We start from the raw sequence: 22,667 nt of genomic DNA, 5'->3' as shown, positions 1-22,667 counted from the left end.
TACTTAAAAGCATTATAACGATCAGCAATGTAACTACTGCTGAAAGGTATTTACCAATAGCAAGGGCCAGAAGATTTCTATCATGTCCTAATTCCATGTGGCCATATTGACAGAAAAGTGAAATAAATGTTCACCTTTGCACTCTTCCTGTCATTAAAATGACTTATCATTCATAACCTTTAGACAAGTGTTTTGTTTGTAAAGTGCTGGAAGTATTTTTCTTGTTAAAGAACTTTTTTTTTTTTTTTTTTACATACATCTTTACTGAACACTTTAAAAGAATCTTATTACCTTTTTTTCCCATTTGAAAAAACAACAGAACTGTATTTCTTAAACCCGGGCAGTCACAACCAAATAATGTTTAAAACTTTTATTATTCAGTATAACACATTTATTACAATTTAACAGAGGCAGACGGAGCAAAATTTGCCATTAAAATCGTTTTATAAAAAAGAAAAACACTTGTGAGCTAATAAAACCAGGTCAGTTTGTTTTCTCACTGCACTTCTTAACACTCCTTCATTGAACAAAGAAATAAGGATTTTCTTTTGCTGAGGTGTGACAGTTTCGGGTGAAAAATAAACACATTTTTATTGCTAAATTTTCAACAAAGGTGATTCTTGAACTCTTAATAACCATTTAGACCAACTTTAGCTTTTTTATTAATATTTTGAAGACATTGTTCTTTTATTCAGATTCATCTTTTATGGGGGACTAGTTTCTTTTTTAAATATCACACAAAAAGTTAGAGACTCAATTATTTACCATCCAGAGGTAAAAAGAAAAGAAAATTGCTGTCCTTCCAATATTCATACTAACAGGTGCCGTAAATCTGTTGTAAAGACAATACATGTATTCAACTAAAGTTTCTGGTTGTTAGTTTAATTTAAAACTAAAGACAAATATATAAAATAACAAAGAAAATCTTTTTTCTTAACTTTGTTGCACCATTTTTGGCTTAAATGACTTATTTCAGCCGTGTTACTTTCTTTAAAGTAAATACATAATTGTTTTTTTTCTCAGGCAATGTAACTAATTTAGACAATGTCCCCTCTAAAATGATGAAATGATGCCACCACTCCACGTTCTCTGGCATGACCCAGAAAAATGACTTTTTGATGGTCAACATAATGTAAAGTTATGGGGCGAGTCAAAGAGCCTTACATAGAAGGTTTGAACCCTCACCATCCTGTTAAGAGGCCAAGGAGGCACCATGCATCTTTCTGGTCCCTCGACTTCACATCAGTCCACTTATAAGTATAAAGACCTGCCAACTTTTTCCACGCTGTCCACGTCTTCAAGTAAATAAAACTGCATACTGATCTGACCTTCCTTTGAATTGGTTTACGTTTTTGAAGGAATAAAAATTTAGATTCGATCAAAAAGAGTTCCTGGTCACTGTAAAGCTAAAAAAAAGAAAGAACTGCTTTTAGTTATGGGTCCACTGACTACATACAGTTCATTTAATAAAAAAATACACCATGAACCATGTCATATTACAGATTTTTTTAAGTGATTTACACTACCATAATATTCTAAATGTGAGTGCAAAAGTCAAAAACAAATGTTGAATATTCATCAGAATAAATATGACCTCTACGGTTTGTCCACCTACTTTAAGATCTTTATAAAAACATGTTTAGCAGAAAATATCAATTAGGACAATTCAAGTTATACTGCACGTTCTCTAGTATGTCTCTAACAATTAGCTTGGCTTCACTGTGATGGAAATTAAATATTTTTAGCTTAAATAAGTGTGAAAGACAACATACAGCAAATAGCCACAACATCATTTTGAAACGGAGAAATTCAGTGGCTTGTCCTCGTGGGTTAGGGCTGCAGACTCTGGTTTAGTGAATTAGAAAGTGAGGATTGTACTGCAGAGGAAGATGTCATAACTGGAAACATTTATGAAGATGGCAAGTTCCTCTAACGGACGAGTAGTGTCACTTTCCAAATGTGGCTAAAAAGTGAATATGGTTATTACTAGCATTACTTTGTTATGTCTCTCCCTCAGTCTTATTAGGCTTTACCTCATGGTGATCTGTGGATGGATGGGAATCAATCTCTTCTGTCTGTTGTGCACATATTAACAGGAGAGTTATTGTCGCTGTGTGAGAAGTCATCGTTGGTCACATTAGCAGAGGAGTCCATGTCACTCTGGACCTGCTGATGTTTGCGTCTGTGGAGCCTCAGGCTCTGTGAGCGGCTGAAGCCTCGTCCGCAGAGGTCGCAGTGGTACGGCCTCTCGCCGGTGTGCAACCGAAAGTGATTCTTGAGGCTGGAAGAGCGAGTGAAACTTTTCTCGCACTCGGGACAGTCAAACTTCTCCCCGAAGTGGATTTTCTCGTGCTCCCTCAGGCGCCCGGACTGGTTGAAGCGCCTGTCGCAGACAGAGCAGTGGAAAGGCCGCTCCCCGGTGTGTGTGAGCCGGTGCCGGTTCATGGCGCCCGAGTGAGCGAAGCTCTTGCCGCATTCGGGGCAGGAGAATGGCTTTTCACCTGTGTGGACTTTAAAGTGACCTTTAAGTTGGCCCTTCTGCGTGAACTGTTTTCCACACACGGTGCATTGATAGGGCTTTTCTCCTGAATGAATTCGCATGTGGATCTGGAGGGCGGACATCTTGTGGCAGTCCCTCCCACAGAGCCCACAGCAGTAAGTCTTCTTTGGATGGCTGTGACTCTGTTTCTGAACTGGCGAGTCTGGAAGACGATCTTTCTGGCAGTCAGGATCTTCTCCAGACACTGGGGAAGAACACGCAGAGGGAAGAGGTTTTTAACATGTGTGTTGTTAACGGCTCCATATTAAATCCTGTTTAACCCGCTCCACTCTCTGAGCTTCTCCATTGGCTGAATTATGATAAAAACAAAAGTGTGAGAAGAAGTATGAGTGTACTGTTGAGAGGTAGAAGGTGATGAGGTTTGTCAGTTTCTCTTTTTCTTTTAACATATTTGTGTTGCGTCAAAAGTATCTCTTCTTTTAAGGGTTAGAGTTAAACTTTGGACTTGCTCTGTGCCAACGGCTCCGCCCACAACCCAGAGGCAAATTTCAAATGAACTACTGTCGCTCTGCAGAAAATAAATCATTGAAATCGACACAGGTTTATTGATTTTGGCTAAAAACGACATACTCATCATTAAAAAACTGATCAAAAGATCATTGGAGTTGGTCTTAACCCTTGTGCTATCCTAGGCACTTTAACGTTGGGAGTTGGGTCATCTAGACCCACTAGACAGTGCTCTGAACCTTTTTTCTTCAATGATTTGTGAACCTCACTGGTGTCCATGGATTCCATGAAATCTTTCCACCTTTATCCACCTTTGTCATGGTAGGGAGAACACGTCAATGTAAGCGTGGGGTCATCTAAGATAGCACAAGGGTTAAAGATGCAGCAGGAATGACTGTCAGTTGACACTCAAGAAACATTCATTTCTCTGACCTCTGAAGTCCGTCACCTTGTCAGCTTCACTGTTCTCATCTGGATTGCGCCCTCCAAAACACGCTAATTCTTTGCCTCCGTTGAAGCTTTACATCTATCTGTACAGCAAACTTCAGAAAACGCAAAGCCTCTTTGTGAGGGCTGCAACTTTGCTGCAAATTTTATGTGTGAACACTCTGGACACTTTTGTCGACTCTGCAGAGCCGGATAGCTATGCAAAAGAGCAAAACAGATATGAATAATCTGCCTTCAGGGAAGGTGGATATTCTGCCATTATGAGAGCAAAGGCTAAATAAACTGAGGGCTCAAATGTCAACTTATACAGCAACAGCTGCGTGAAAGCGGGTTCAAAAATCTGAATTGGGAATAAGTAGGGCTGCACGATATGAGGAAAACTTGCGATATGCGATATTAGTGATCAATATTGCGATAACGATAAATTTGCGGTAAATAAACAAATAGAAAAATAAACAAAAACATCATTCCCATTTCATTGCAACAGTTTAAAAATTATACTCCAAATGACCCTCATCGACATGGGGGACAAACGTCAGGGTGGCTAACCCTGGTCCTCAAGAGCCTCAACCCTGTCTGTTTTCCAATTCTCCCTAGACTGCTCGATAATGATAACCAAAATCAGGTGTGTTCAGTCAATCAGGATGTGAAATCACTTGAGTCAGCCAATCAACAGCAAGCTGGTTAAGGAGAGCTGGAAAACAGGCAGGGTTGAGGCTCTTCAGGACCAGGGTTAACATAATAGGCCTCCATCTGATTGGTCAACAATGGGAAGGCGTCCATCTGATTGGTCAAAGCATAAAGGGATTTATTTGATTCGTTAAATGCTTCAAGCTGCTAGAAGATTGTTTTAACACATTTTGGGTTTGCGATTTATTGCGATATTCGCCGTCTTTTGCGATATGCATATTGCAGAGCTGGATATTGCGATAACGATAAATTTGCGGTATATTGTGCAGGCCTAGGAATAAGTTAAGATCATAGCTCTAAACACATGAGTGAAAGTTCTGTGTAAGTCATCCTGAGTAATTCTGCCTTATTGATTCTAGTTCTCAGTCCCCGATTCATGCTGCGCTCAGCGGGTTCTTTGATGCTGAAAACCACTCAGACATATTTTCCAAAAGGAACCGCTCCAGGTTTCTGTTGGATAGTGTAAAATCGCCTGTTGCACATGAGCAAGTACATGACAAAAAACTGTTTGGCTGACTAAACCAAAAGCTTTTATGAAACCAAGCAACACACCATTCACAGTGTGGACATCAGCACAGATAAAAATCCTAAAAAATAAAACAAAGAAGAAAAGTATGAACAGTCGTAGGATGAAAAAAGATTCTGCTTTACCCATGTAGAATGCAGTTACATGTATTAAAATCGAGCAAATACAACATCCGATATTCAACAGTTTGTTACACGTGAAAAAAAATGTGGTCACATCAGACACAAACCTCTCCATGTGTGAGACATTGAACAGGCAGAGCTAAAGATGGATGTGGAGTTCAAGTCCCTTTGCTTTGGGCGTGAAAATAAGAGAACAGATGGAGATCAGCTGAAGACATCCAAAAGGGGCCAAGAGCTCCCCATCAACTCTTTTCAGCAATGTTCAAAGACGACCATTGATCCAATAAGATGTGAGAAATCACTGAACTCAACACAACCTCTATAATTACACATTTTTAAAAAGTTTTTTGAAAAGCAGATTGTATTAAAGTAGTCATATAATCCCAAGAGGTGACAAAAGTCAAAAAGCAGGACTTTTATGTATTGCCCTGTACATCATAACAATTTATGGTCATTCTTTAGATTATACACAATCCAAATAAACAGCTCACTAACATTTGGATCACTTATATATACTTCCTGTCCGTTGTAGAATCTAATCAGTTAAAAAACAACCACAACAAAAAAAACATTTAGGATTCTAATGCGTTTGTGTGTAAAAACACTCATTATATATGTTGGCTATGAAGGTATACGGGTTCCATACATTTCACTTCAAAAATTCCGCCAAACGTCCCGCCAGTAAATGAGAAAGAGAAACTAAGAAACCCGGATTTTTTCAATTACAGATGTGAGGAAACTTCCATAATCTAATAAATAAATGACTCATTCTTTTGATCAAGGAGCCTTTTTCTCACCTTTGTCATGCTCTTCTTCTTCCTCCTTCACGGCAATCCTAATTTCTGTGCTGCTTTCATGCTGCTCCTCGGTTTCCTCTGAAATGCTGTCATTCTGATCATCGGACACTTGCTGTGGACTTTCCTCTGCTGGAAAAAAAACACCACAATCAAATTTGTGTTCCACTGTGATTGCATGATTACAAAATAACACAAAAATGTTGCTTAACTACCACATAAAAGTTCATCCTCTTCTTCCTCCTTCACTATTACATTCATCTGAGGAGTAGAAGGACTGTTTGCTGCTTTTTCTGCTTCTTCTCCGTGTTGAACTTCCGACTCAGCGTCTTTGCTGCTGTTCAAACTTTCTATTGAAGGCGGCTCATCAATGCGAGGCAAATGCTGGTCATCAGGAACCTAAGAAAACACAAAAACAATACTTTGTTAAGTAAATGAAGCAGAACAAAAAAGCAGTTTTATCTAAATATCTGTGCTGCCACTACCTTACAGCTGATGTTGCTTTCGAGGTCCTGCTGGGTGGATTCCTTAACAGAAGCTTCAACTGGATCGCTCTTGCTATGAGTGCATGAGCGTTTGTGGTTTCTCAGAGTTCCAGCCAGGGAAAAGTGCCTCCCACAGTCGGCGCAGGTGTATGGCTTTTCTCCGGTGTGAATCCTGACGTGCCTTCGAAGCTCCCCAGGTGCAACAAAAGATTTATCGCACTGCGTGCAGCTGTAGGGCTTCTCTCCGGTGTGCGTCCGCATGTGTGTGGTCAGCGTCCACTGCTGTGCAAAGGTCTTGCCGCAGTCTGAGCAGTGGTATGGCGTGATGCCGGTGTGCAGGCGCTCGTGCCTCACAAGGGTGCCCGACAAAGCGAAGCGTTTGTCACAGAAAGAGCACTGGAAGGGTCTCTCCCCGGTGTGAGTCCTCTGATGATCCCTCAGCTCGGCCGCGGAGTTGCAGCTCTTCTCGCATTCAGAACAAGGAAACTTCTTCCTGGTGAAGCCCTCCACGATCTCAGAGTGCATTGCCTCCAAGTGGGTTTTCAGGTGCCAATGGCGGGAAAAGCTCTTCAGGCAGATGGAGCAGTGGTAGGGCCTCTCGCCAGTATGGGTCCGCCGATGGAGCCGGAGCTCGCCTTGACTTGCAAAGCGTTTTTCACAGAAAGTGCAAGGGAATGGCTTTTCCCCAGTGTGGACTCTTTCGTGGATCATCAGAAGCCCCTTTTCTGGAAATCTCTTCTCACACATGGAGCAAGGGAAGGGCCTTTCGCCTGAGTGCGTGCGTAGGTGGCGCTGTAGCTTGGAGGCGTAAGGAAAATCTTTCCCACAAACCAAGCAGCTATGAAGAGGTTTATCATTATCTATTGGGTCAGATTTCTTGGAGGAAACATCTGAATGTACAACACCGGAGAGAGCATTTAATCCTGCGTAAACACAAAGAACAACAATGGGTTATGGAAACCAACGACAACGACAGCTTTCTGAAACACCTATCTGTCTATAAGGGCAGGACAATTAAGTCACACAGATTTAAAATACATGTGCACAAAAAGTTCTGTTCATCTTGTAAAAGTCAGTCATTTGTTACGACCAAATACTTGAGTTAAAGCACAAAACACTGACAGTTAAGATGTTACAGTTGTAATAACTCAGAATTTCAATCTAAACTGATTGAAGTATGTTTAGGAAGATTTAGTGTAAACTTACATTTGTAAATTTGTGAATTTCTTTGCTTAATCTGCCAGTGTTTTAGTCTGTGCAGGTACAATGACTTTCCAACACTATCAGGTCGTTCCTCTGTCTACACTACTGGGCATAATGACCTAAAACTAAAACATCTCAACACAAACAAGAACAGCTGCCAGTAAAAATACTGGACAGTTTCAAATGAGCTTTTTTAAAATTTAGAGCTGGACAGACTATTGATTAAATTTGAATGCTTGTGGTTTTCTTCCCTTTTTCTTTTTGTTGTCTTCTTCTTTTTTTATATAAATATGCTTTTTCTTGCTGTGATCAAGTTTTTTTCTTTGCACAACTGTTTCGGTTCACAAATCGAAGGCTTATTCTGATTTTACACAATTCGGCTTAAAATCAACATATAAAATTGTAATTCCTAATCCCAAAGCGAATTCTGTTTGGTTAAAAGAACAAAAGAAATTTGAAAAACCTTTTTACAAAACTGTTTTTAGTTTAGTTTAATTGTACATTAAAAACAACAGAAAAGCTTTTTATTCATCAAACAAAAGAAGTTGCTTGTAAAATGATTTGTGGATTTGATGAAATGGTACAAATCTTTTAGGTTGGGATCGATTTGACTTCTAAAAAAAAATAGATTTTTAAAACCCATATCTAATGAGCCTAATTTTAAAATCCAAATGCAGAAGTCTCATCGATGGGTCTCTTTTTATTCGTTGATTTTCCATAGATACATTTTTTTCCTCATCAACTTCAGTTACAGGACAGCTGATTGCTTAGTACTTACTGAGATCTGCAAACTCTACTTCTTCTCCATCAGAGTTTATCAGGCCGCCTATTTCTTGTTGATCATCATCAACAAGAACCACAGCTGGTTCAAAGTCATCCGGGTTTTCAGAGCCCATTTCTCAGAGAGCCAACCTGGTAAAAGAGGGGAAAAAAATGGGGTTGGATGTGTTAACCTTAAAAAAAAAAAAAGTTTGACACACTGTCTTGAGTTTAAAAATATTGTTTTTTTTTTTGTGCATTTCCTGATAAGTGCTGAAGATTGTGTCAATATAGTTTTGATTATGAATACATTATGGCTATGAAGTTAAAACATTGAAGTAAAGCAGGTATCTTCCGGTCACATGGTGTTATGGAAATGTCATATTACTGTTAACTTTATATTTTGAGAGATATAAAGGTGAACAATAAATGTTTGCTTTTTTGGTATAAACAAATGGCTCAGTGATACAATTTAGCTTTAAATTAATAATGAAAAGGTTTTAAATTGATTAACTAAAACAATCGAAGCTGTAAAACAAAATAAAAATGTACAACATTTTACTCTAGTGATAAAAGTCAATCAAGCTTTTTTAGTGGTATCAATTAGATATATTGTCATGGCACTTGCTTAAATGATCTGCATATGTGTCCTTTCTGGAAATTATACATTAACTTTTACATTTTCAATGGGACTAAAATCATCTCTTTGATTCTGTTATAACTGTTCATTACATTTAAATTAGTGGCTAATACTCTTAATTGGAAACCAACTATAATTAGGTAATTTTGTTGATGTTTTCTAGATTGAATCAAGACAGAAGCTATTCCTAAACCACACTTGATTGTGATTCAACACCTCCTCACTGGAGGACATCTCTGTCCAGCCCAAGGACACTTCAGCAGAGAAGCTGCTGGGAGCTTCGGGCAGGACTCAACAGATAAACCAGCAGGATTGATGATGCTCAGTCTTAACTTTAGTAGTGCCTCGTGCATTTATGTCAACATAATCATTTTGAAGTGCTTCCTTTTAGAAAATAGAACACCTGCGTGCACCTCGTATAATGATCATATATGTGAAATAAGAAGACCAGCTAGCATATTAGCATTAGCCAAACTAAGGGATCTCGATTTGCAGACTCTCATATTTAACTCCACTTTCAAAAATGTGACAGAATACTGACAAATGACAACACAGAACAATAACGGACACCAGCAAATCTGGAAGAAAAAAACCCAGAATGTTATATCTGGATGCGATCATTTATGTGTTGCAGCGCAGCAGCGATGACCACAGAGATGGTCATCGACCACCTCCACCTTTGGGAGGACTGATAGCAAGCTAGATTTTCACCTGAAACTATCTTCACAATTAACTACTATTTACCTCCATATCACAGCTACAGTTCATATAAGGCTAGTTAACAACAGCCGCTCAGATGAATAACTAAATTCAAAAACTACAAGTATGAATAAAAAAAACCTCTTTGGACTTAGTAGAGCAGGCTAACTCGGCTAGCTAGCCTGTACCAACAACAGACAATAGACATGTTGACAAACCTCTGCATAGACTTTTCCTTCGACTAAAAGCAGTGGCGCGATGTGACAATACCTCTATTTCAATATGAGGTTCATTCTTATTGTGTGCAAGGAGCAGGTCAGATTTATATCAAGAAACTACTGCATTGTGTTTAAAGAATGTCTGAATTTAGTAACACTCTTTCTAGCTTTAGCTAACAGCAGGAAGCTCACAGCACTGTCGGTACTTCCGGTTGGCGTTTGAGTCAAAATAAAAGCATCAGTCAGACATTATTATTGTTTGTTCTTATGTGTGTTTGATATTATCAATTGTGTCTTTATTGTGCAACTGAATGTGAATTTCTGTAAATTGAAAAATGAGCAATAAAGTTTATTGAGGAAAAAAATGTATTTGTAAAGACTTTCTTGCTTTTTTTTCAGTTTTCTAGAAATGTAGTTGTTTGTGTGTGTGGGGAGGGGGGTGATGTTGCAATAATAGCTATAAGACGAATACTGTTGTTTTAATACAAGTTTAATGATGAGTGGGGATGTGTTTATCTTTTGCACTCCAAGCAGCATCATGACTGTAATTAAACAGCATCTTTTACAGTAAAAAACAGTCACATGTCAGTGTGTTAATATGTCATAATCCTCAGAACATTCATGGATATAAAAAGGAAAGGTAATGTAAGATAGCAGGATACAACGGTACAGTCAATGCCCAAACTATAATGTTGCCTTCAGATAAAAACCTGTTGCAGCAATAGCTGTTACAAAAACTACACATTCCAGTCACTGTCAAAAAAACTGACTTTTTTCTTTTGTAGAGACAAAAAAAGTATCTTTGTTATCTAATGTTTTCTACTTAGCAATATTCATGGGATGTCTGGTGTGAATTGCTTTCTTGGGGTCATGTCTCAGCATCACAGTTAGGTTGAGATCAGGACTCTAGCTCAACAGTTTCCACTCTAGAAGACACGTTTTCTTTGCTGCTGACTTACTTTATGCTCTGTGGCATTGTCCTGTTACATCACCCATCCTCTGTTTAGCTTTAGTTGGCAGAGAGATGGTCTGAAATTTTCCTGTAAAATGTTCTGATTAACTTTGGAATTCATTTGTCCTTTGATGACAGCAATCCATCAGGGCCCTCATGCAGCACATCAGCCACAAACCAGAATGCTCCATCCACCACATTTCCCACTAGGAATGAGGCTTGGATGTTGGTGTCCTGTGCGTTTTTTTCCATTCGTAGCATTGTGTTCCAAACAACTCAATTTTGGTTTCACTTGTCCACAGATTAGACCAGTAGTGCTGCTGAGCTATTTTGCAAATTTCCATTGTGTTACAATGTTTTTTTGGACAACAGTGGTTTTCTCTGTGGTGTCATCCCATGAACCCCATTCTTGTTAATTATTTTTCTTAGTGTATATTGGTCTTCAAAAGTATGTCACAGATTTCTGTCACCTTTAGCTGACTGTAGGAGTCTTCTTTATCTCTAGGAGCAAAGGGTGACCAAATTTAGGGAGAGAAGTGACAATGTTAAACTTTCTCCATTTAAAGATAAACTTGTATTTTTGTCTTTAAATGACCATCTATAGATACTTTAGTAACCTTTTCCAACTTCATGCAAGTCTACAGTTTTTGTTCCTGGCTTCTGAGAGCTTTTCTTAACAAGGCATGGTTCACATGCTTCCTTAGGACAGCAAAATCCAAACGGATGTAGTGTTGTTTATGGGACAGAGCAAAGAAGGGCAGCTAAAATTAATGCATCATATCATAAGATATGGATTGAACCCCAGCTTAGCTAACACCTGACTCAAATTAGCTAACACAAGGATCATTAGCCTAAAAGTTCACTTACTTTTTCCACCCTGCAGTGTGAATTTTCACACGTTTTGTTCATTAAACACACAAAAACATAATATTTGTGTGATGTTAGTTTAAGCAGACTGTATTTCTAATGCTGTGTTCTACATGGACATCGGAACAGTTTCTCTGTTCAATTCATGCTGAAATCCTAGTCGTTCAAAGGGTTCACATGCTTTTTTTCTTGCTACTCTACTGTATGTACTGTATAATAACACTTTAACCAAATAGTGATCAATGGATGATGACTGTAAAAAACCTGTCATTTTTATTTTAAAAGTGTACTCTTTTTTGTACTTTTCTTGAAATATGTCTTCAAATAAAGACTTTCAATAAAAAGATTTGTTACAATATAAAATAAAAAGGGAAAGTTAAGATAAAAAAAAAAACGTTTCTTGGAGGTAATCAAATCTATCCAAGGTCAAAATAACAACACATAACAATAGACCATTTAGACTCCAAATTTGATGAAAATCTGCCGAAAGCGCTCTTACAGAAAAAGAACAAAAACTGTCATGATTTGAACTTGTCTTGTTTTTGGTCCTTGTTCTGTCTTGTTTCTGTTTCCTGTTTTATTTTGAAAGTCTCCTGTCTTGTCTGTTTTCTTGAGTTTTACTTCCTTTGGTCCCCATCAGCCCTGATCGTGTCCACCTGTGTCTTGTCTGCCCTGTCTGTATTTAAGTCTTGTCTCTGCCTTCCTCCTGTGTTGGTCCATTAGTTACCCCTGTTATGGTGTTCATGCCATGTTCCTCGTCCATGTTTCATGCCACGCCAAGTAAGTTTTTGTTTTGTTGTTGTCATCCTGCTCTGCAGCGCCTTTTGTTTGTTATAATTAAACCCCTTGCCATTGAACCCGTTTGCCTCCCGTCTCTGCGCCTGGGTCCTACCGGCTCTCGAGCCTCCATCCCGTGACAGAATGGACCAACCAAATTTACTGGACCCAGCAGAGCAGGACTACACTGGGAGCCGTCTCGCCATGAGGGGGGGTCGCCGTCGTCCCCGCCGTCCCCCACAGTCACGTTCAGTGGTGGTCCGGGATGCACCACAGCCACGTTCAGTGGTGGTCCCGGATGCACCACAACCTCCCCCAGTGGTGGTCCCGGACGCACCACAGCCATGTCCAGTGGTGGTCCCGGACGCACCCCGACCCGTTCCTGCTCCCAGGGGGGTGCCGCCTGCGCCCCGACCCGTCCCGGCTCCCAGGGGGTTGCCGCCTGCACCCCGACCCGTCCCGGCTTCCAGGGGGTTGCCGCCTGCGCCCCGACCCGTCCCGGCTTCCAGGGGGGTTCCGCCGGAACCCCGACCGGTCCCCACTTCCGGCTCCACGCCTGACCCGCCTGAGCTCGGCTCCACGCCTGACCCGCCAGAGCCTGACTGCTGGCCCGACCCGCCAGAGCCTGACTGCTGGCCCGACCCGCCAGAGCCTGACTGCTGGCCCGACCCGCCAGAGCCTGACTGCTGGCCCGACCCGCCAGAGCCTGACTGCTGGCCCGACCCGCCAGAGCCTGACTGCTGGCCCGACCCGCCAGAGCCTGACTGCTGGCCCGACCCGCCAGAGCCTGACTGCTGGCCCGACCCGCCAGAGCCTGACTGCTGGCCCGACCCGCCAGAGCCTGACTGCTGGCCCGACCCGCCAGAGCCTGACTGCTGGCCCGACCCGCCAGAGCCTGACTGCTGGCCCGACCCGCCAGAGCCTGACTGCTGGCCCGACCCGCCAGAGCCTGACTGCTGGCCCGACCCGCCAGAGCCTGACTGCTGGCCCGACCCGCCAGAGCCTGACTCCATGCCTGACTCCATGCCTGACTCCATGCCTGACGACTCCACGCCAGACGACTCCACGCCAGACGACTCCACGCCAGACGACTCCACGCCAGACGACTCCACGCCAGACGACTCCACGCCAGACGACTCCACGCCAGACGACTCCACGCCAGACGACTCCACGCCAGACGACTCCACGCCAGACGACTCCACGCCCACGCCAGACGACTCCACGCATCTCATGCCGGACCTGCCTCGCCGGACCGCTCGGCCCCCCGGCCGTCCTCCGGACCTGCCTCGCCGGACCGCTCGGCCCCCCGGCCGTCCTCCGGACCTGCCTCGCCGGACCGCTCGGCCCCCCGGCCGTCCTCCGGACCTGCCTCGCCGGACCGCTCGGCCCCCCGGCCGTCCTCCGGACCTGCCTCGCCGGACCGCTCGGCCCCCCGGCCGTCCTCCGGACCTGCCTCGCCGGACCGCTCGGCCCCCCGGCCGTCCTCCGGACCTGCCTCGCCGGACCGCTCGGCCCCCCGTCCGCCCTCCGGACCTGCCTCGACGGACCTCTGGGCCCCCCGGCCGTCCTCTGGACTCTTGTGCCCGTCGAGGTTTATCCTCCGGGGCCCCCCCCTCATGTGACTTTTGGAACCTCGGAGCGGTTCCTTGAGGGGGGGGTACTGTCATGATTTGAACTTGTCTTGTTTTTGGTCCTTGTTCTGTCTTGTTTCTGTTTCCTGTTTTATTTTGAAAGTCTCCTGTCTTGTCTGTTTTCTTGAGTTTTACTTCCTTTGGTCCCCATCAGCCCTGATCGTGTCCACCTGTGTCTTGTCTGCCCTGTCTGTATTTAAGTCTTGTCTCTGCCTTCCTCCTGTGTTGGTCCATTAGTTATTCCTGTCCTGGTTGTCCTTGTCATGCCATGTTCCTCGTTTCTTGTTCCACGCCACAGTGAGTTTTGTTTAGTTTTGTCATCCTGCTCTGCAGCGCCTTTTGTTTGTTCATTAAACCCTCTAGACTCTGATCCTCATGCCTCCACCTCTGCGTCTGGGTCCAACCGGCTCTCGAGCCACCCTGCACCATGACAAAAACCTTGTTGCTTTGTGAGCAAAAACAAGTTGCAATCTTTCCATCATTAAAGACGTTTAGCTTCTCATGGAAGGGACCAATTCAATGTAAAAAGGGACTAAATTTAAACTCCTCTTCACTTATACATGCTCATTCAGATACTCACAGGGGCACTTCAAAAAACAATGGCTTATTCCAGTGACGGTTTAAAATATCTGTTTTTATGTTTTCTCAGTTTTTTGTTTAAGAAAATGTGCTTTGATATATTAAGCAGTTAAAAAAGCAGATACAAGGGTTGATTCTCCCACTCCTTTCCAATCCTTTTTGGCATACCATATCATATAGTTTAGCTTCATATGTGAACTTTCTCTCCCACTCCTTTCTTGCTTTTTTTGTGACCAGTGCGGGACTAAACCTGCAACAACTTATAATATGTAATCAGATAAACCTTGCTTAATAAGCTCTTCAGATGGATCTGAAAAGTAGCATCATTTAAGAAACAATGGTCGAAGCGGGCAGAGCTGCAACAATCCTGGTTTTGATTTCTCCAGTAAACGAAAACACAACTCAGGCTTTCTCATTCTATGAAGCTCCAAAATGCAGGTGGAGTGCTCTAGGATAGGCTAAATAATACCGTATCTGACAGTAAGGCTGTCACACTATGTAACACTATGTAAGGCTGTTAATGTGAAAAAGCAGCGTTGTAGCAGCTCAGGTAATGTACTGTCTACCCCTTGATGAACACACCTCAAAGTTACAGGAATAGGTCTAATAAAAGGAGTTTGTAACAACTAGGAAAATTAGTTTTGCCATCCATGGACCAACTGCAAGACTGGCACACCTGAAATCCACTGTATTCTTTTATTTTTTACTTGTCTTTGATTGTGTTAGTTTGTTTTGCATTTGTTTGTAGTTGTGTTGTATCAGTTGTACTTGTAGTATTATTCTAGTAATATTGTAGCTGTCTTTCTATTTCCTCTTAATGAAATCCAAAAAGCCTGTCATGGTGGCCTGTCAGACTCCTCCCCCTCCAGCAGCTGCTGCTCATCTCCCTCAGCTGTGACTACTCACCTCATCAAGCCTCTGCTCTTCTTAAGGAGACCCAGCTCCAGCAATCATCGCCAGTCCGTTAACCCTGACGGTTACCTTATCACGCCACGAGAGTCACCTGAGTTCACCATCCGGAGCAGCTACAGCTACAGCCACAGCCTCAGCCTTCCACCGCTGACGTTTCCTGCCACTGAGAGCCACAGCCTCTGAGTTCACCATCTGGAGCAGCTACAGCCTCAGCCTTCCTCCACTGACGTTTCCTGCCACTGAGAGCCACAGCCGCTGTCCTCATCTAGACCACGGCCACGCCACTGAGCGTCCACGCTTATCAAGATCACCACGCCACACCAGGGTTCAAGATCCTGCCCACGAACATTGTCTCGCTCCCGCTCTGGAAATTCTGGATCTACACTCGAGAGCCACAGCCACGATTACCCACTACACCATCAACAACCGCAAGAAACATTAAGAAAATAAAATCTTCTTCACTCACCTGCCTCTGCCTTCTGGGTTTTCAGCATCTGGGTCTTCCTCCGCGTTCTAGTCATGACAGAACGGACTGGCCAGAACCCCGACCCAGCTGACCCGGAAGGACTCCGTGTGGCAGTCCAACAGCAGGGCATCATGCTCGGACGTCAAGCTGACGCTTTGGGACAGATGGCCTCCGCCCAGCAGGATTTATTTCGACGTCTGGACAGCAAGACACAGACTTTGTTGGAATTAACCCGGCAACGACCCGGTTCCACGGCTCCTGGCTCACCTCCGCTCTCCGACAACCAGACCGCTTCCGCTTCCTCCTCCGCCCCGGAGAATTACCGACTACACCCCGAACCGTTCCATGGTGACGTTGAGACTTGCGGAGGGTTTTTGCTACAATGTCAGCTCCTTTTCCAACAGGCCCCCCGGTTCTATCAATCTGATCATAGCAAGATCACTCTCATTGTCAATTCCCTCAGGAGTAAAGCGCTACAATGGGCTCAGGCTTTTCTGGCGGCTAATCCCATATCTCATCTCCCGTTTAATCGCTTCATCGACGAATTTCGGTTAGTTTTTGATCAACCTAGGAAACAGGAAGAAGCCACCAGACGTTTGCTGAGCCTCAAGCAACGCAATCGATCTGTCAGCGACCACGTGATAGACTTTAGGATCTTAGCAGTGGAGGCCGGATGGACTGACCCAGCTCTAAAAGGGGTCTTTTATCAGTCCTTAAATGAAAATATCAAGGATCACTTATGTTCACAGCCTGAGGCTTCCTCGTTCGAAGAATAAGTGTCCGCCGCGTTACGTTCTGACACCCGCCTCAGAGAACGTAATCGTGAACGTTATCCTGTAACCCGAAAGACACCATCTACTAATCCGGTTGCTTTTCCTGCCTATCCTGTTGAATCTTCCCCTTTCAGATCGCGAGAGCCACCAGTGGAACCTATGCAGGTTGGTCATGCCAAGCTGTCTGAAGAAGAGCGGCAGAAACGTAGAGAGGAGGGACTATGCTTCTACTGCGGTAAACCCGGTCATCAGGTTTCCCAATGTTCACTACGTTTAAACTCCAGAACCCCCCGCTAGACGACAGGCCGCGGGTGGGTAAGTCTGTCGCACACACATCTAAGGAGTTTTGCTACATTCCTGTCAAGCTATGTTTTAAGACCGGCATTTCCGAGATTCTAGCTTTAATAGATTCTGGGGCCGAGCAGAGCCTTATTGACAAAAATCTTTTAAAATCACTCTCGTTACCTACCGAACCTTTAGAAAACCCTATTAAGACTGCCGGGCTAGGGGATCAACACCTCTCAGTCATCACTCATCGCACCGGTCCCATTCTACTGATCTCGTCCGGTAATCACCATGAGTCCATTAAGTTTTTCATTACTCACTCTCCTCGCAATCCGGTCGTTCTAGGCTGTTCACCAGCGTATTAACTCTTGGAGTAAGCACTGTCTAGCTAATTGTCTTCAGTCTGCTATTCCTGCGGTTCCTTCCACAACCTTCACTCTCACAGAACCCAAAGATCTCTCCACTATTCCTTCATGTTATCATGATCTCAAAGCTGTTTTTAGCAAATGTAAAGCTAATGCTTTTCCGTACCACCGGCCCTATGATTGCGCTATCGAGCTCCTTCAGGGGTCCACTTTGCCTAAAGGTCATCTTTATAACTTATCAGGTCCCGAAAAGTCCGCCATGGAAACTTATATCCATGAGGCCCTCTCTTCCGGTCACATCCGTCCTTCCTCTTCACCTGTGGGTGGGGTTTTTCTTTGTAGAGAAAAAGGATAAAACCCTGCGACCTTGTATTGATTACCGTGAACTAAACGCCATCACCATCAAAGATAAATACGCTCTCCCTCTCATCAGCTCGGTTTTTGATTCCGTCCAGGGCGCTCAGATCTTTTCCAAACTCGATCTACGCAATGCTTACCATCTAGTTCGCATTAAAGAAGGGGATGAATGGAAGACCGCATTTAATACCCCGCTGGGCCACTATGAGTACCTGGTCATGCCTTTTGGCTTAACCAACGCACCAGCCGTCTTTCAGAGGCTGGTGAACGACGTCCTTAGAGATTTCATTAATCGTTTCGTTTTTGTATATCTCGATGATATTCTGATTTTTTCTAGTGATCCCGTCCAACACGAAAACCACGTACGTCAAGTCCTAGCCCGTCTGCTCGAGAACCAATTATTTGTGAAGGCCGAAAAGTGCCGATTTCACGCTTCCTCCGTCCAGTTTCTCGGGTACATCCTCGAGGCGGGGAGCATTCGTCCCGACCCGGCTAAAATCGAAGCCGTTACCCAGTGGAACCCACCGGCCTCCCGCAAAAAGTTACAGCAGTTCCTTGGCTTCGCAAATTTTTATAGAAGGTTTATTAGGAACTACAGTAGCATCGCCGCTCCTTTAACTCAGCTGACCTCCACCACCAAACCTTTCCGGTGGAACCCTGACGCCCAGGCCGCCTTTGACACCCCTCAAGTCCTTGTTTAGTTCTGCGCCCATCCTCACTCAACCCGACACTACCCGGCAGTTCATTGTGGAGGTCGACGCCTCGGATACCGGGGTCGGCGCTGTCCTCTCTCAAAAGGAAGTTTCCTCTGGAAAACTCAAACCCTGTGCATTTTATTCACGGAAAATGTCACCTGCGGAAAGAAACTACGATGTGGGTAATCGTGAGCTGCTGGCCATCAAGCTTGCGCTGGAGGAGTGGCGGCATTGGCTAGAAGGAGCTGATCTACCGTTCATAGTCTGGACGGATCATAAAAACCTGGCCTACTTACGCTCTGCCAAACGTCTTAACTCACGTCAAGCTCGGTGGTGTTTATTTTTTGATAGATTCAAGTTTACCATTACTTACAGACCTGGCAGTCGGAACACCAAACCTGATGCCCTCTCACGCCAATTCAGTCCTGACGACTCCTCGGCTCCTACCACCATCCTTCCATCCACCTGTATTGTTGGAAACCTTACCTGGGATGTCGAAAACCGGGTTATCAATGCCCAAGGTGAGGAACCTAAACCCGACTCCTGTCCTGATGGTGTCCTCTTCGTTCCCTCCTCACTTAGGTCTGACGTTCTCGCCTGGGGACACTGCTCACGGGTCGCTTGTCACGGCGGAGTTTTCCGGACTCTTAACCTCCTACGTAAAAGATTCTTCTGGCCTAGAATGGACAAGGATGTTCGTGAGTACGTCGCCGCCTGTACTACTTGCGCTCGGTCCAAGGCCTCCAGCTCCCCTCCCGCTGGCCTCCTACATCCTTTGCCCACGCCTCATAGACCCTGGTCACATATTGCAGTGGATTTTGTGACTGGATTACCCGCGTCCAAGGGTAACACTGTTATTTTTACGGTCATTGATCGTTTTTCCAAATCGGCCCAATTTATTCCATTACCTCAGTTACCTTCTGCCACTGAAACTGCCGATCTTCTGGTTCACCATGTTTTCCGTCATCATGGCATCCCCACAGATATCGTTTCTGACAGGGGCCCTCAATTTGTTTCCCACGTCTGGAAGGCCTTTTGCTCTGCTCTGGGGGCCACGGCCAGTTTATCCTCCGGTTACCATCCCCAGACCAATGGCCAAGCTGAGCGGGCGAATCAAGAGCTAGAGGCTGCTCTTCGTTGCCTGGCAGCCCAGAACCCATCCGATTGGGCTGACTTCTTGGTCTGGATAGAATATGCCCACAATTCCCACGTGTCCTCTGCTACTGGGATCTCCCCCTTTGAAGCTTCGTTGGGTTTTTCTCCTCCTCTGTTCCCCGCTCAGGAGCTAGACCTCGCCGTTCCGTCTGTTCAGCACCATCTCCAGCGCTGCCAGCGTGTCTGGAACCAGACTAGAGAGGCCCTGCTTCGCACTAAGGAGGACAACTGCAGAATCAGAGTCACAGGGTGGCGGGTCCCTCGTACCAGGTCGGTCAAAAGGTGTGGCTCTCGTCTAAAAACATCCCGTTGCAGGTCTCATCTCGTAAACTGGCACCTAGATTCATCGGCCCCTACGTCATTGACCGCATTCTCAACCCCTCCTGTGTCCGCCTACGTCTGCCTGCCGCACTCAAGGTGCACCCCACATTCCACATCTCTCACATTAAACCTGTTCTGGACAGCCCTTTGTGCCCGCCTTCCGCTTCCCCACCGCCCGCCCGTATCATTGATGGGGCTCCGGCGTTCACTGCTTCTCGTATCCTGGATATCCGTCGCCGTGGCCGTGGTCACCAGTACCTGGTGGATTGGGAAGGGTACGGTCCTGAGGAACGTTCATGGGTCTCCCGTTCCCTCATCCTCGACCCTTCCCTCATCCGCGACTTCTTCCATGATCATCCGGATCGCCGCCCTGGACCGCCTGGAGGCGGTCGTTGAGGGGGGGGTACTGTCATGGTGGCCTGTCAGACTCCTCCCCCTCCAGCAGCTGCTGCTCATCTCCCTCAGCTGTGACTACTCACCTCATCAAGCCTCTGCTCTTCTTAAGGAGACCCAGCTCCAGCAATCATCGCCAGTCCGTTAACCCTGACGGTTACCTTATCACGCCACGAGAGTCACCTGAGTTCACCATCCGGAGCAGCTACAGCCTCAGCCTTCCACCGCTGACGTTTCCTGCCACTGAGAGCCACAGCCTCTGAGTTCACCATCTGGAGCAGCTACAGCCTCAGCCTTCCTCCACTGACGTTTCCTGCCACTGAGAGCCACAGCCGCTGTCCTCATCTAGACCACGGCCACGCCACCGAGCGTCCACGCTTATCAAGATCACCACGCCACACCAGGGTTCAAGATCCTGCCCACGAACATTGTCTCGCTCCCGCTCTGGAAATTCTGGATCTACACTCGAGAGCCACAGCCACGATTACCCACTACACCATCAACAACCGCAAGAAACATTAAGAAAATAAAAACTTCTTCACTCACCTGCCTCTGCCTTCTGGGTTTTCAGCATCTGGGTCTTCCTCCGCGTTCTAGTCATGACAAAGCCAATTGAATGAAAACTAAATGATGACTGTATTAAAAGTCTCACATGCTTTGGCAGCATCTCTTACTTACAGGTAAAGGAGAGGCTCAAGCAGCACCTGCTGGGCATGTCAAATTAAGCATGATGATTGTTTTTTGTTCTTTTCATTTACTGAAGATTCAAAACAAATTGAGTGTGGTGCTGTGTTGGCAGTAACATGACGAGGCATGCAGTTCCAGATGTCAAGCAAAAGCAGCAGCAGCCATGTAAGGATGTGACATCTGGTCTTTTAAGTCAACGATTTGGGGCAGTTTACAAAAAAATAAAAGCTGACGTGGCCCATTTTTGTGCGTACATTTATAAACAGATGATAAAGTGATCCAGAGAAACATTAAACTGCATGAGAGGGGTTGTAAATTCAGTTACTACACAAAGTAAAAACACAGTTAATGGCATAAAGTTGAAGTGTTTTTTTTCCACTTATTAGTTGTGTTACTGCTACCTTCCTCAGGTTTTTTATTAGGAGAAGAGGGGCTCCCTGTACAGCATGAATGTGGTGAAAAGCCTCAGATTTTCTTCTGTAGCTCTCACAAAAGCCATTCCATTATTGCCTCTTGATCTGTCCTTGGCTCAATTTAAAACCCATATAAAGTAGGTCTCAAGTCTGCGATTCTTTTATTTTCTTTGGTTTTTACTATGATCAGTAAAAAGGGGAGGGTCAGCTTTATCATAAAGGAGCTGCACTAGAAAAATTCCAAAAAAAGACACCAGTAAAAGGCTGTCTTGTCATTTCAAATAGAGATAAAAGTATGAGCATTGGAGACAAAAGTTTGTATTCCATCAACATAGATCTCCAGAAAACATGGATACTGTATTGTTTAAATATTATTTGGCATGCAGGATATAAAGGCACTCAAATTCTAAAAACAAGCCACTAGGGAAGAGTAAACAGACACAAAACGGGATGAAAAGAATAGACCTCCAAATATTGTTGGCAACCAGCACTGACTTTATAGAAAAACATTTTTTATACACAGGATTTTCTTTGCTGCTTTGCTGAAAAGGAGGAAAAAAGCCTGAAGAGTATGGCTAGGGAGTTAGATGTGCAAACTGGCCTGCAGTTTTGGTCGGCCAAGTTGTCGGGTTGGCCCGATTTGTCTTCCACTGATGCTGCCGCAGACCCTGTCGGTACATGAAGCTCTTTCCGCATTCCCCGCACTGATAGGGTCCCCCGCCGGTGTGAAGCCTGTGGTGGACCTTTAGTTCCTCTGCTCTGGAGTAGCCTTTTCCACAGACACTACAGGTAAAAGGTCTGTCTTTAATGTGGGTTTGATAATGCGCTGTGAGGTAAGAGTGAATCCTAAATGTCTTCCTGCAGAGGGAACACGCGAACAGCCTTTCGCCAGAATGCCGCATCTCATGCAGTTTGAGAGAGGACGCCGTGTGGAAACCTCTGCCACACTGGGAGCACAGGAAAGGCTTCTGGCCTGTGTGGATGCGCTGGTGGATTTGTATGTAGCTCTCATTGATGAACCTTTTGCCGCAGTCAGGGCAGGAATAGGGCCTCTCTTTGAAGTGGGTTTTCATGTGTTCTTCCAATTTTTCCTTCTCCTGGAACTGAACGCCACAACGACGGCAGAAGAGATACTGTAAAGAACTGTCCATGTCGGGATCTGAGTCAACAACTGTGTCGCTGTGTGTGGTAACGTGGTGTGTTTGCAATGCTGACTGGCTCTCGCAGTCCTTTCTGCACTCCAGGAAACGGAACGACGATCGGATCCTGGACTCTCCTGGCAAAGACTTCAAGTATTCAGATAGTTCTGTGGCAGGATTCACCTCATCGACTACATCCACAGAACTTTTTCCCCCTAAACAAATAAAAAGACAGTGAATCTTTTGCTTCCTTTTAATGCAGTTTTGTAACTTTTTTGATACATTTCTCAGCTCTCACCAAGGTGGACTT

General features: G+C 44.7%; 1 protein-coding gene across 1 annotated transcript; it reads right to left on the bottom strand.

Annotated features, from left to right (window-relative positions):
• Positions 1-355: 355 nt before the first annotated feature.
• Positions 356-22,484, bottom strand: LOC101157919 (zinc finger protein 709). Its single transcript, XM_023954477.1, has 8 exons — positions 21,795-22,484; positions 19,541-19,619; positions 18,627-18,735; positions 8,053-8,172; positions 6,072-6,994; positions 5,802-5,985; positions 5,590-5,718; positions 356-2,744 (listed from the first exon to the last, which is right to left on the bottom strand). The coding sequence occupies exons 1-8, from the start codon at positions 22,367-22,369 to the stop codon at positions 2,062-2,064; spliced, it is 2,802 nt and encodes a 933-aa protein (XP_023810245.1). The 5' UTR covers positions 22,370-22,484; the 3' UTR covers positions 356-2,061.
• Positions 22,485-22,667: the final 183 nt, after the last annotated feature.

This window comes from Oryzias latipes, chromosome 1, assembly GCF_002234675.1.
Source record: "Oryzias latipes chromosome 1, ASM223467v1".
NCBI classification, from domain to species: domain Eukaryota; kingdom Metazoa; phylum Chordata; class Actinopteri; order Beloniformes; family Adrianichthyidae; genus Oryzias; species Oryzias latipes.
The sequence above is the reverse complement of the archived record's forward strand: the minus strand, read 5'-3'. Positions and strand labels throughout refer to the sequence as shown.